The following is a 13939-nucleotide window of genomic DNA, read 5'->3' as shown; positions in this document are numbered from 1 at the left end:
ACTGGGTGTGAGCAACAAGCCAAAGACTAGAACAATAAGCAGATAGAAGAAGGCGGTAGTGCCTGTGCATTCGTAGCCTAGTTACAGATTGCACTGCGTCAGACTGTTCCACACCCAGACGGCGTCAGGTGACTTCAGTCCTGCTGCAGTTGTGCAGCAGAGGAGACTGCAGGCTTCGGTTGAGGAAACGGGTATTTCATGTCTCAGGGGGGAGATTTTCGCAGTTGCAGCTTTTCTGCTGGTATGCATAATTGATAATTGCCATCTGTAGGGCAGATCGTGACAAGAGATGGACGGTCAGAAGAAAAATTGGAAGGACAAGGGTATATCTGCTTTTTAATCTTTTGTTCATTTTTTTATGTGACCAGTAATGTATTTCTATGAATAACCTTTGCAATTTAGATATATTTTGGATTGAAAATGAAGTCGAATAAGGGTTTAAGAGTAAAGGATTAAAACAGCTATTTCAAATGTTTTTGCATTTGGCTGTGTATGAGAAAATGTCATGCTGTTCTGTTTCGCTGGCATTCAGTTTCGTCTTTGCAGTCCTATCGTTGATTAGGCTCTGTTCTTTAATCTTTTATGTTTTAAACAATGTACTTTTAACAGAATTTCATTTGGTCACTTTGGTGTGATAAGTCTACACAGGCATGTTTGTATTCCATAATGACATATTTTCTATGACTCAGTATTTTTTTTTTTAAAGCTGACTTGGTGTAGTTGAAATTCTATCCAAAGATTTGTAGGTAGCAAGATTCTGTGTTTGCACTAAGCCTATTTTCTTCTTTGGAAATATTATTGAACCCTTAAAGTTAGTACCAGTTACCTTTTAATTAGATTATAATTTTGTAAGTCTTAAAACGTTTAAAATATATACATAGTAGTTTTAACTGTGTGTCTATATTTAAGTCAGTAACCTTTGTCCTTGTAATAACCAATCAGTGATCTTGATCCCCTTTCCTCCCCCTTGAAAGCCCAGATCCTTTCAAGTCTCAGTGGATCTGGGTTGTGTAAGAATTTAAGCTCGTGAGTGTAATGAATATTTTTAAAATATTTTATTATGTAGATGGTTAAATGTGCCATTTTAAGGAAAAAGGAAGGTGGTAGACTGTATATCTGAACTTATAATAAATTATCTTAAAAATTGTTAGAGCTTAAAAATTTTAAGTATTCCAGTTAGACATTCCACACAAGCAATTTTTTGGCCACATTCAAGTTTTATAATTAAAAAAAGTATTTCTATAGCAGAATTGTTAGCAGGATTGATGGTAAATGTTTCTAAAAACAGTATGTGGAGCTAATTACAATATCTTTAAAAATTTGGTCAGTAAAGTATTGTGGGGAAAAGGTGAGCTTAAGATTGAGGTATATTGAAAAATTGGAAAGAGTTTATAGTTAACACTTAAAGAACAAAAAACAATATAGCTTGATTTTTTTACCTTTATGGTTTCCTTACATATGAATTTAATGAAGAGAAGGATTTTTATTCATCCTTCTGACCATTAGCATTACAAAGTGAAAGTAAATTGCTTTATTAGGTTTTGTTAAGTAAAAACATCAGTAGGGGTAACAATACAATAAATATAGACTTTAAAAATAGATGAAAAGTCACATTACAGCCTACTCAGCAACTACTAAGGCTCTGTATTAAAATTTGAATGTTACACCATTTAACAGCGTGTTAAGTTATTTGCTGAACTAATTTAGGAATACTTTTATATTGAAGAAGTTAAGATTGAGTATAATCCATTTTATACCAGAGATTTATTTTGATTATTTTCAGGCACTATATGTAAAATCAAATTTATTCTGAAATATCTCTGGAGAGCTTCATTTTGTATGTAAGTGGAATGGCCTGATACTTTTTTAGTGCCTGTCTTTGGCTTTTTTGCGTGGGAAGACTAAATTTACCTATTGTTCCTATGCATTTGTTAAGTTATATTTTAGTGTTTTTCAGCAGCTAATTTTAATGTTGCAGATTAGAGGTTATGACTTAAGTGGAAATCAGTGAGAAGCTGAAACTACCATGGAGTGAGGTTTTCCTCATTTTATGAAAAGTGTGATGATAGAGGAAAGAATCTAACCTAAGTTCTCTAGGTATACTAAACAAAAAACAGTCTTAAGCTCATACATATATTTTTCTACTCCTTTACCACCCCTGTTCATCCAGTTGTCACATCTAATGATGGTAGTATATAAGGGTATAAAGAAATGAGATATTCTGATTTCAGTGTTTAAAATTTTGTTTTCTTTTTGCTGATTAACTAGTGTTGAAGACATTTTTTCAGGCTAAGCCCCACATTAATAATTTATATTCTTTTATATATTTTTCATATTGGGTTTTCTGTTGTTCTTAGTGGAATACTTATAACAAATGAAATCTATGAGGTACTTGATCGTTGAGGTTAATTTGAAAAGCACTGATTAAAACAGTCAAAAGGTTTTTAAGAGCCCAAAATAGAAGGAATAGGTAGGTTTGGGGATTTGGGTGAAGTGGGAGAATGATTTAATCACTAAACAAGGTACAATAGAGCTTTCTGGGTAGAACAGAATGTTTATAGGATAGTAGCTGGAAGATAACATTGGTATGATTAAAGAATGTAGAAGATTTGTAAGATCTAGGTCAGGTTTCCTCAAAGTTCCCTGAAGAGAAGAATTGCCTTCTTTTTTGTATGGATTCCTATGATCCTATTCAGGTCTACCAAATCAGAATTTATAGGGGAAGAGTGTGGCAATATATTAAGCATCTTGACACTAGGATTATAACACCATTTATGTTATAATCAGACACATTTAGGAAACCCCAGTCTATATGTTTTCAGGTTTCTCTTTCTGTGATTTTTCTTTCTATGTGATTTTGGCCAGAGTAAGAAACTTAACCATTTTTGTCTTCATTTTCCTCTTTTGCATGATTTTTGGTGTACCAGTTTTGATGTTCTCTGGTTTTATGAAAAGATACTCTGGGTCAGATTGCAGAAGACACTGCAATCTTTGGATTTTATCATAAAAGGAGTGAAGAGCCTTTGGAGGTTTTAAAGACTGTTTTGGTAAATTAGAAAAGAACTTAGAGGCAGAAGGGGATGACTGTATTTGTGCCCACATTTAAAGCAAATAGTGCTGAGACTTGGCCTGAAATAAGAATGAAAAGGGGGTGACAGGTTTGAGAAACAGAGAGAGGAGTACTTAACATTTGAAATAAATTTGTGGGACTAGGGTGAGGGAGGGACTTGGAAGACAACATGAAATTTCAGAGTGAAACTTTGGCAATGCTCCTGCTTTAGTGTCAGTAGAAATAGAGCTAAAGTAGGTAGAAATGATGCCAGGTTCCATTTTGGAAACTTACTGAAGCTTAGTGAAATGACAGGCTTAATGATGAATGGCTAATTGAGAAGTGAATGCACAGTGAGACAGATGAATACTGTGAGGACTTTAGCATAAAAAGGACAGAAGATTAAGTAAGGAAAGCCTAAAACCTATTGAAATGGTGGGATGTGCAGACCAGGAAGATTCAGGAAGTTAGAGTCCAAGCAGGATAGTGCCTGTTCCCTGATCTTAAGGAGGGAGAGATTTTTCCAGAAAAAATAGAATGGGTGGTTAAAACACTACAGAGAAGTCATTTAATGTGAAGATGGAGGAATGACTGTGGACCCTACTGAATTTTAGAAATGTGCAACACTGCCCATTATTACCAGTGCTTTGGGGATTTGGCAGTTAACAGGCTCTAAGGGAACCTTGAGAGAAATTTGTGTAGAATGGGGACAAGTTTTCTAGCATTTAAACCTAGTTTGATTGTAAGGCAAGACATTGATTTAGGACCATTTCTGGAGCATAGGGCTCTCTTTACTGTTGCTAAGTCACTTTCAGTTTCTTTCAAAGCGTAAGGTTACTGAGTATGTGGATTCAGGCGTATGCTTAATACTGACATTCAGATAGAGAGAAGAAGGAATCTTCCTGCTTGAAACATGCTTTACTTAACCCCTTACTTAAACCCACCCCCCCCAAAAAAAATCCTGAGAAGGGAACTTGGGTATTAATCAATTGAGAGACCTATTGATTAGAGGAAGCCTCCCTGCTTTTCAGTTCCAAACTTAGTTGAAACCCAATGTTGAGTCATTCATTAGCTATTTTTTCTAGTTACTGCTTTAGTATTGTTATACTGTGTGTGTGTGTGTGTGTGTGTGTGTGTGTGTGTGTGTAGAAAATTTAGAAAGTCTGTGAAAGAAGGAAGCTATCACTTCACAGAGTGGTTTTGGTGTGTATTTTTAACAGTGGGTGTATGTGTTTGGGGGTTATGTATGGTACGATTTGTTCTATAGTCACTTTTCTTCCACTAAATGGGGAAATACCTTTCATTTAAAAACATTCTACTTTGTTTTAATGGATGTAGTATTCTAAGTATGTCCTGTTAATCCCATATAGTTAAATATTAAAGTTATTCCTAAAGTTTTTGCAAGTATGAACAGTCTTAGAACAAATGTCAGTTCAGTTCAGTTGCTCAGTTGTGTCTGACTCTTTGCTACCCCATGGACTGCAGCACACCAGGCTTCCCTGTCCATCGCCAACTCCCGGAGCTTACTTAAAACTCATTTTCATTGAGTTGGTGATGCCATCCAACCATCTCATTCTCTGTGGTTGTCTTCTCCTCCAGCCTTCAATCTTTCCCAGCATCATGGTCTTTTCATATGAGTCAGTTCTTTGTATCAGGTGGCCAAAGTATTGGAGGTAAATTATTGTTCCTGTTCATAGTTATTTCCAAATTGCTGGATTAACGTATTTAGACTTTTGTTTCATGTTGCAAAACTACCAGAAAGATGCAAATTATTTTGAGCAATGTATAGAAGTACCTGTCCTGAAACCCTGGCCAAAATTAAATACTCCATATGGTTTTTTGATGGTTTTAACTCTTTTCTAAGATAGCTATTTTTGTCTCTTTTAGGTAAATTACTTGATGAGAACCAGGTTTAAGTTGAAAAAGAGTAAATTTGTAATTTTTTCCTCCTTTATATGATTTAAAATCTTGAGTGGATAAGCAGTGGGAGCAATGGAAGAATCATCTCTGTTTTCTTTGTTTGCCCAAATCTGGGTTTCCTCATTCCTCGCCAGAACTTCTAACTGGCTTTTCTGCTAAATCCTATGTGTCAAGCCAAACACTTCCTAAAAGTATGGCTCTGCTTATAGCACTTAAGGGATTTTCCTTTACTTTTCAAATTCAGTTCATACTTCTGTCCTGGACTTTTAAAAGGCATTCATGTTCTAGTCCTAGCCTCTATAATCCCATCTCCCATTATTCTGCCTCCAGCCACATTGAAGGACTTACTCCCTCAACATGCCTGTTCTTTGCATTTGCTTATGTTTTTCTCTCTGTCTAAAATCCAATCCAAGTTTTAGGCTCAGTCCTTCCTGAGGTATTTACCTCTCAAGTGGAGATACTCCAGTGTTCCTCAGAACTCCAATCTCTTGGGTTTCATTCTGTGCCTTCTATTACAGTTTTACATATATAGTGGTAAAGAACCCGCCTGCCAATGCAGGTTAGGCATAAGAGACGCCGGTTTGATCCCTGGGTTGGGAAGATCCCCTGGAGAAGGGAATGGCCATCCACTCCAGTATCCACGCCTGGAGAATCCCATGGACGAGGGAGCCTGGCGGGCTACAGTCCTTAGGGTCTCAACAGAGTTGGACACAAATGAAGCAACTTAGCACAGCACATATATATATACACACATACAACACACACACACACACACACACACACAGGTATATGTATAAAATACTGGCTTTTTTTTTTTTTCCTAGTCTGTAAATTCCTTGAAAGCGGAAGAAATAGTGGTGGCCTCATCATTGGGTCTTCTCACTGACTCTGCATAGCTTTGCAACAGAGTAAGAGGATGAGAACTTTGACATTCAGCCAGGTTTACTCCTGTCCTTGAACTGTATACATCCATTCTGTGTGTTTGTGTGTGTGTGTGTGTGTGTGTGTGTGCGCGCGCGTGCGTGCGTGCCCAGGCGCACTCGGTCATTTAGTTGTGTCCGACTCTTGGCAACCCCATAGCCCATCAGTTTCCTCTGTCTGTGGGATTCTCCAGCCAAGAATACTGGAATGGGTTGCCATGCCATTTTCCAGGGGATCTTCCTGACCCAGAGATCAAACCTGCATCTCCTGCATTGGCAGGAGGATTCTTTACCACTGCCACCTGGGATGCCCATACATCCATTGTTGGAAATTTTTAAAAATGTATTTTCAAATGGGAGAAATAAAAGAGATTCTCCCTACCTTACCCCTTCTTAAAGGAGCAGTTAAGTAACTTAAGCAACTTTTGTGAATCCAGGATTTTTATATTTTACCCATAGATAAGACATCTTAGTAGTCATTTATCCTATTCTAAATAGTCATGTTTTACAGGTAAGGAAAACAGGAAAACTAAAGAGATTGAATTATTTGTTCATCACTACATAGCTAGTAGCATAGGGTCATCATCAAGGATAATGCTTATTTATGTTACTGGATGTGTGTTTATGCATATATAATGTATAAATATATCAATATGTCTACTTCAATCTGCTTGTTGTCCTCAAATTTTTAATCCAATCACATTTTATGCATTTATGTAAGGTACTGATAGACACTAAAATACTGTTGAATGTGTGCTGCCAGTGCAGAAGCGAGAGACATGGGTTTGATTCCTGGGTTGAGAAGATCCTCTGGAGGAGGGCTCCACTCCAGTATTCTTGTCTGGAGAATCCCATGGACAGAAGAACCTGGTGGGCTACAGTCCATAGGGTCACAAAGAGTTGGACACAACTGATGCAATTAACACACACACACACACACATTGTACGTACTATTAGCCATTTATTCATTGAACATTTATATTGAGTATGCAATAGATACGTAAGGTTATAGAGGTTTACCTACTAGTGAAGTTTCATTCTCTTTTTAAACTAGTAATTTGCTCTGACTTTTTCACCTATTTCAGTTTATTAAACTTTTCAGATTTCTGGAGTAATGGAACAGTATGTTTCCCACTTATTTTTTATAAATAGAAAATAGGACTTCTGCATGATTGGCTAGTTAGGGAACCTCACAGTTCTCTTAACTCATAGAAGTTTGGATTTTCCTTAGAAGGCAGCAGCAGTAATAATAGTTTTACTCTCCTTCAGTATATTGAAACATTTTCTCCTTGAGGATACTTAATATAGGAGAAACAACCACTTAAAGTAAGCTCAAATTTCATGGCAAATAACAGAGGGCAAAAGATTTATTTAATACTTTATTTTGACACATAAAACCAACAGTTATGAAACTTAAAATTTAGGTTGTAATCGCAGCTATGCATAAGTTCTTAGAATAAACAAAGATGAATCAAGTTTTGGGGCTTTTTGATGTGTAGTTTTTACTATGAAATTGGTTAACACAAAATGACATTTTTTTATCATTGAACTTTCACAGTGGATCATACATAATGTCCTTTTACAAAAAAGGTTCAAGGGTTTTCATGACTTTCCTGTTGGTTACTGTTAATCTTTTGAGGTCACATATTCTATTTCGAAGTGCCTATTGGACTGTCAGTCTCTTTTGGAATAATTCTCCAACATTGCTTAAGACATTGACCTTACAAAATGCTACATTATTAGGAAGATATGCAGTTTTGTGGTTGATTTATGTTGTCTCATCTATCTATATCTATTGCTATTTTAGTTTTAATTTTTTATTTTCAAAGAGAGGGACAATTTAGATAGGTTCTAGGAATCACAATTTGCAATTTAAACATGATTCACTCCTATTAATGAATCTGTATTACTGAAATTGTGTCTCCTCAGTTATTTAAACTGGGGTTGAAACACTATATGGAATCCTCAAGAAGGATAAAGAGCAAATGAGTACTGATCAGTTCAGTTCAGTTGCTCAATTGTGTCCAGCTCTTTGCGACCCCATGAATCGCAGCACGCCAGGCCTCCCTGTCCATCACCAACTCCCGGAGTCTACCCAAACCCATGTCCATTGAGTCAGTGATGCCATCCAACTGTCTCATCCTCTTCTTTCTGGAGTTTCTTCTCCACTGATCTCCAGGAGCATATTAGGCACCTACCAATCTGGGGAGTTCATCTTTCAGTGTCCTATCTTTTTGCCTTTTCATACTGTTCATGGGGTTCTCAAGGCAAGAATACTGAAGTGGTTTGCCATTCCCTTCTCCAGTGGACCACATTCTGTCAGACCTCTCCACTATGACCTGTCTGTCTTGGGTGGCCCCACACGGCATGGCTTAGTTTCATTGAGTTAGACAGGGCTGTGGTCCATGTGATCAGATTGGCTAGTTGTCTGTGATTGTGGTTTCAGTCTGTCTACCCTCTGATGCCCTCTCTCAGCGCCTACCGTCTTTCTTGGGTTTCTCTTACCTTGGACGTGGTGTATCTCTTCATGGCCGCTCCAGCAAAGCACAGTCGCTGCTCCCTACCTTGGACGTGGGGTAGCTCCTCTCGGCTGCCACCCCTGACCTTGGACCTTGGACATGGGGTTAGATAAATTCCTTTAAATACAAAATGTGGTATGATGGAAGGAGTGAGACATTCATGGTCAGACCTGAATTTCAGTTGGTAACCCTGCAAATTTAATAATATTAATACTTCTAAGCCTCACTTTCTTTATGTATAAAATGCAGGTAAAAGCACTTTATAGAGGTGTTGTGATCAGTGATAATGTATACAAAATTGTTGCACAGTTCCTCACTCAGAATAGGGGATTACTAAATTACTGCAGAAAGGGCAAATATAGAATTTATACTAATTTTATGTAAAATGTTTCTTCCTCAGATATGTGGTGGTCAAAATGGGCAACATACTGTAAAGTTGTCAGGAGTAAGACAGGGAAGAGTTAGTGATGAAAGACACAAGGACCCGTCTGAAATTCATGTCTTTTAGAAACTCAAGCTACAGGATGAGGAGAGGTGGCCAAGAGGGAGGCTGGTTTGCCGAGTATTTAGTTGAGAAGCTTTGTAGCAGGACTAGGTGCCCTTCACCTTGAGACCTCCTAACTGGGACCAGGCGACTTCTTTCAAAGAAAGTTGAACTCGCCTTTTTAAAAAATCAGAGCTTATTAAAGCATAGTATTTAATACTTGATTGTGCTACTTGACTTTACCTCTTCAGACATTACTCTTACTTAGTATTTAGCTCACCAAGCATTTTCACGTGTGAAATCCCATTTCATTTTCAGCTAACTTGTTAGGTGGCTGTCATTTTTCCAGTTTTGCACATGGGGAAACTCGGTTCAGTGATCTAACCAGGGTCATACTGATGGTAAATCGATGGGAGAAATAGGACTCAAGCCTCTCTTACTGTCTTTGCTGAAAGGTTAAACTCCCACTCTGCACAGTTCTTCTTGCGTACCTTCACCTGTAGCCCACCAGGCTTCTCTGTCCATAGGATTCTCCAGGCAAGAGTACTGCTTATTATATGGAGATAAAAACTTACTATGTGGGAATAAATTATTAACTCTGAATTCTAGTCATTTTTCCTGGCAATTGGGAAAATTTATTTAAGGCTTGTGATTTCTAATAAATAACATAAGTGTGTATTAGTATGAAGACTATGATTGTGAAAAATAAACTAAAAATTTCATATCATTCTAATAGTTAAACATTTGTTTATATTTATTAATTTCCTTTGTAACTGCCTTTCTCCCTTTTTCATTCTTCACCTTACTTTATTAAAGAGTACTTAATATTTGCTTTTGCTTAGGAAGTAGGCATTTTACCACTAGCTGTTTCTTGTTCTCTCAGTGTTTTTAGGACCACCTAGTTCAGTGTTTTTTCCTACCCAGATACAAGATTTAAGAATTGAAACCTGACTTCAAGCTATTCAAGGAAGAGCTTCAGTAAGAATTTGATTTGGGGCAAAATGTAATTGGATGACTCCTGCATGTAAGGCTGGCACTATTTTTAGCTCTGACAGTCGACAATTTATGATTACCACATGTAGGCAAACTCTTCCTACTCTTCCTTGGGCCAGAAGTTGTTTCTTTTGAATAAAAGACTGTCGTGTGTGGGGAGTTATTTTAAATTAAAATTTTGGTTTGATAACAATGCTGTACTACTGTGCACTGCACAAAGCACAGTCAAAGGTTTTTCAGTTTTATTTGGAAAGCAAAAGTGGGGAAGCACTGCAGGGAATTTTTTCTAAATGACAAACATTTTGTTTAAATTGATCAAAGTTATTAATATTTGGTGATCCATAAGCATTCTCCACTGTTACAAAGGGAAAAAACACTGTTAGATTAATTTCAGATTTTTAAAAGGCATTTCATGAACATTTTATTTAAGAATAAAGTTTAGGTTGCCTTTGTGATTAACACTCCATTCTGCTGTACAGAGGGACTTTAGGAAGCATGAAAGGGTAAACTTTTCCTTGTACAAGCCCTTTGTCTTAATTTTCTCAAGAATAAAGAGGCCATTAAACTCTTCCTTCATAAACAGCACCACTGAAGTGATTACAGAGGAATCCAAAATTAGCATTTTAAGAGACCTTGTAGTTCTTATTTAAAGATGCCCTTTAATTTGAAAATATTAAATTCTTTAATTATTTTTAGGAATAGAAACATGTTAATCTGGTTTTTTCAGACAGTGCAGCAAATATTAATGAAGCAGGTAATATAAAGATTAAAGGCATTTAGCAGTCTTTCAGGTTCTAGTAAGGAGAGAAAAGCCTGTAAGACAGTATTTACTGTTTTATAAGTTACCTGAAAGCATCACTATTTTTTATTTAATAAGTGTAAATATCTGAAAGTTTAAACAAACAAATGTTAAATCCAAAGCATAGAAACATTTTTTGAATAATTAGGATTACTGCATGCTTTAAACTGGCATAAGTATGCTTTCATCCTAATCAATTAGTAATATTTACTGAAGGGTGTTTTTGTTTTTAATATTTTAATTAAATATACAACTCATTGATTTTTAGTATATTTCCAGAATTGTGCAGCCATCACCATTATTTAATTTCAGAACATTTTTATCCCCACCCTCAAAAAAATCTTAAACCCATCATCAGTCATTCCCAATCTCTACTCCCAGTTCTTGGCAACCACAAATCTACTTTCTGCTTCTATAGAATTGCCTATTCAAGACACTTGATATAAACAGAACCAAACAACTGCGTAACCTTTTGTGTTTGGCTTCTTTAGCTTAGCGTAATATTTTCAAGACTCATTCATATTGTAGCATGTTATCAGTACTTCATTCCTTTTTATGGCTGAATAATATTCCATCGTATGAATATTTTGTTTATCCATTTATCAGTTGATGGATATTTGGATTGTTTCCTCTTTGGGTTACTATGAGTAATGCTGTTGTGAATGTTTGTATACATAGATTTTTCTAGTCTTTTGGATGGAAATTCCTAGGAGTGGAATTCCTGGGTCATATGATAACTCTATTCAACTTTTTGAGGAATTGCCAGTTTTTCACCATGGCTGAATTTTATATTCCCATCAGCAATGTAAGAGGATTCCAGTCTTTTACTTCTTGCCAACATTTGTCATCTGCCTTTTTTATTTTAGCCAACCTAGTGTGTCTGAAGTGATATCTGATTGTGGTTTTGGTTTGCATTTCTCTAATGATTAATGACACCTTTACATTGCTTACTGACCATATTCTTTGCAGAAATTTATATTCAAATCCTTTGCCAATTTTCAGCTGGTTTGTCTTTCTATTGTTGAGTTGTAAGTTTCTTAAATATATTCTGAATTCAAGTCTTGTATCAGATGTTTAATTTGTAAATACTTTCTCCCATTCTGTGATTGAATATTCACTTTGATAATGTCCTCTAAAGCATAGAAGTTTTTGATTTATTGAGGTCAATTTATTATTTTTTTTTAAACTGTTTTTGCTATAAGGAAACATTGCCTAATCCAAAACCATGAAGATTTATACTAATTTTTTTCTTCTAAGAGTTTTGTACTTTAAACTCTTCAGGTCTTCAATCCATTTTGAGTTGTATATGGTGTAAGGTATGGGTCCAACCTCAGTCTCGTTGAAGTTAAATGTCCAGTTGTCCTAGCACCACTTGTTGAAAAAACTGTTCTTTCCCCCATTGAATGTCTTTGCATCCTTGTCAAAGTCACTTGACCATAATGTATGGGTTTATTTCTGGACTTTTAATTTTATTCCATAATCTATCTATCTGTCTATCCATCCTTACGCCACTACCAAACTGATTACTGTAGCTTTATTGGAAGCTTTGAAAAAGGAAAGTGCCAGGTCTCCAACTCTGGTTTTCAAAATTATTCTGGCTATTCTGGATCTCTTGCATTTCCATAGGAATTCTATTATTGGCTTGTCAGGTTTTGCTAAAGGGCAGCTAGGATTTTGATAGAGATTGCTCTATAGATCAATTTGAGGCGCATTACCATTTTTGTAATGCCTTTTAGTCTATAAACATGGGCTGTCTTTCTATGTATTTGTCTTTAATTTCGTTCAACACTTTTGTAGTTTCAGTTTCTAAGTCTTGTGCTCTGTTGAAACTCTTTGATGCTATTGTAAATGGAATTCTTCTCTTAATCCATTTTCAGATCATTCATTGCTAGTATAGAAATACAACTGATTTTTTAATATGGATCAATATATATATGTGTGTGTATATATATATCCTACAACCTTTCTGGACTTATTAGTTCTGTTGCTTTTTTGGTGGGTTCCTTAGGATTTTCCACCTATAACATTGTGTTATTTGCAAATAGAGGTTGTTGAATTTCTTCCTTTTCTGTCTGGATACCTTTTATTTCTTCTTCTTGACTGCCCTACCTCCATGCCTCCAGGACAGTGTTTAATATAAGTTGAAAGAGGAATATCCTAGCCTAGTTCTTGGCCTTAAGGGAAGTGCTTTCAGTCTTTCATCATTAAGTATGATGTTAGTTGTGGGTTATTTGTAGATAACCTTTATCAGCTTGAGGACATTCCTTCCATTCCTATTGCTAGTTTGTATTTTTATAATGAAAAGGGTCTTGGATGTTGTCATATGCTTCTTTGTTTGATGATGTGGGGTTTGTCCGTAATTCTTTTAATATGGTATATTATTGATGGGTTTTCATATGTTGAAACCAGCCTTATATTCCTGTGATAAATACCACTTGGCCATGATATGTAACCCTTTTTATGTGTTGCTAGATTAATATTGTTCGTACTTTATTGAGGATTATTGTATCTGTATTCATAAGGAATCTTGGTCTGTAGTTTTCTTGTGATGTCTCTGCCTGATTTTGGTGTCAGGGTTGAACTAGCATCTAAACTAACTAACGGATATAGTGCATAAATTTCTTGATGGATATTAGAAGCAATAGTATTTGAATATATTTCTCAGGAAGGAAAGGATTTTGAAAAAATTCTATGACTCCCTCCATTGAGAATCACCAATACTGGATAAACTTTATCTTTCAAAGTTTTTTCATTAAACCCAATTTAAGGAATCTGTGAAACTAGAAATACTGGTGAATATCATTTAAAATTGCACCCCTCTTTGCTAGAAACTGTATTTTTTTAACCCTTGCAGCTTCACTAACAATCTGTTAAATTCCTTTACAAAAAAAGATTGAAACCCTTCTGTACTTGCACAGTGGCCATGACGACCATGCGTATTGCTCCTGGGACCTTCCTGTAGGTGTATTACTTTTGTCTTTCGTTTGCCCGTCAGGCCGAGTCGTCGTGTCTCTCTCGACTCTTCTGCCCTCTGTCCCTCCTCAGCAGCAGGGCATCTCTGGGACTTATTTCCACATGACTCTCATTGTATCTGTTTTGAGAACTATACTATTTGCATATTTTCACACAATATATATATACAGACTTGTAGACAAGATCTTCAGAGCTCTTCCATTTCTTGAAAAGACCTCATTTTTAGGAACTGTTTGATAGGTAGAAAAGTAGTAGGTTATAGTTTACTGTACTTGCATGCAG

The 13939-nt window shown here is 36.1% G+C and overlaps 1 protein-coding gene across 3 annotated transcripts in view; it reads left to right on the top strand.

Annotated features, from left to right (window-relative positions):
• Window positions 1–13939, top strand: part of RTN4 (reticulon 4) — a 69593-nt gene that overhangs the window by 35389 nt on the left and 20265 nt on the right. The window contains exon 1 of one of the 3 annotated variants that reach the window (XM_020915100.2): window positions 93–323. The exons of the other annotated variants lie outside the window; for them this stretch is intronic. Within the exon in view, the coding sequence (XP_020770759.1) occupies window positions 290–323 (34 nt within the window). The 5' untranslated portion in view covers window positions 93–289. Of the gene's footprint in view, window positions 1–92; window positions 324–13939 lie in introns of those variants that run through there. 3 annotated transcript variants of the gene reach the window in all.

The sequence above is a fragment of the Odocoileus virginianus genome, chromosome 2 (assembly GCF_023699985.2).
Source record: "Odocoileus virginianus isolate 20LAN1187 ecotype Illinois chromosome 2, Ovbor_1.2, whole genome shotgun sequence".
NCBI classification, from domain to species: domain Eukaryota; kingdom Metazoa; phylum Chordata; class Mammalia; order Artiodactyla; family Cervidae; genus Odocoileus; species Odocoileus virginianus.
Note: the sequence above shows the minus strand (reverse complement) of the source record. Positions and strands in the feature narration are given on the sequence as shown.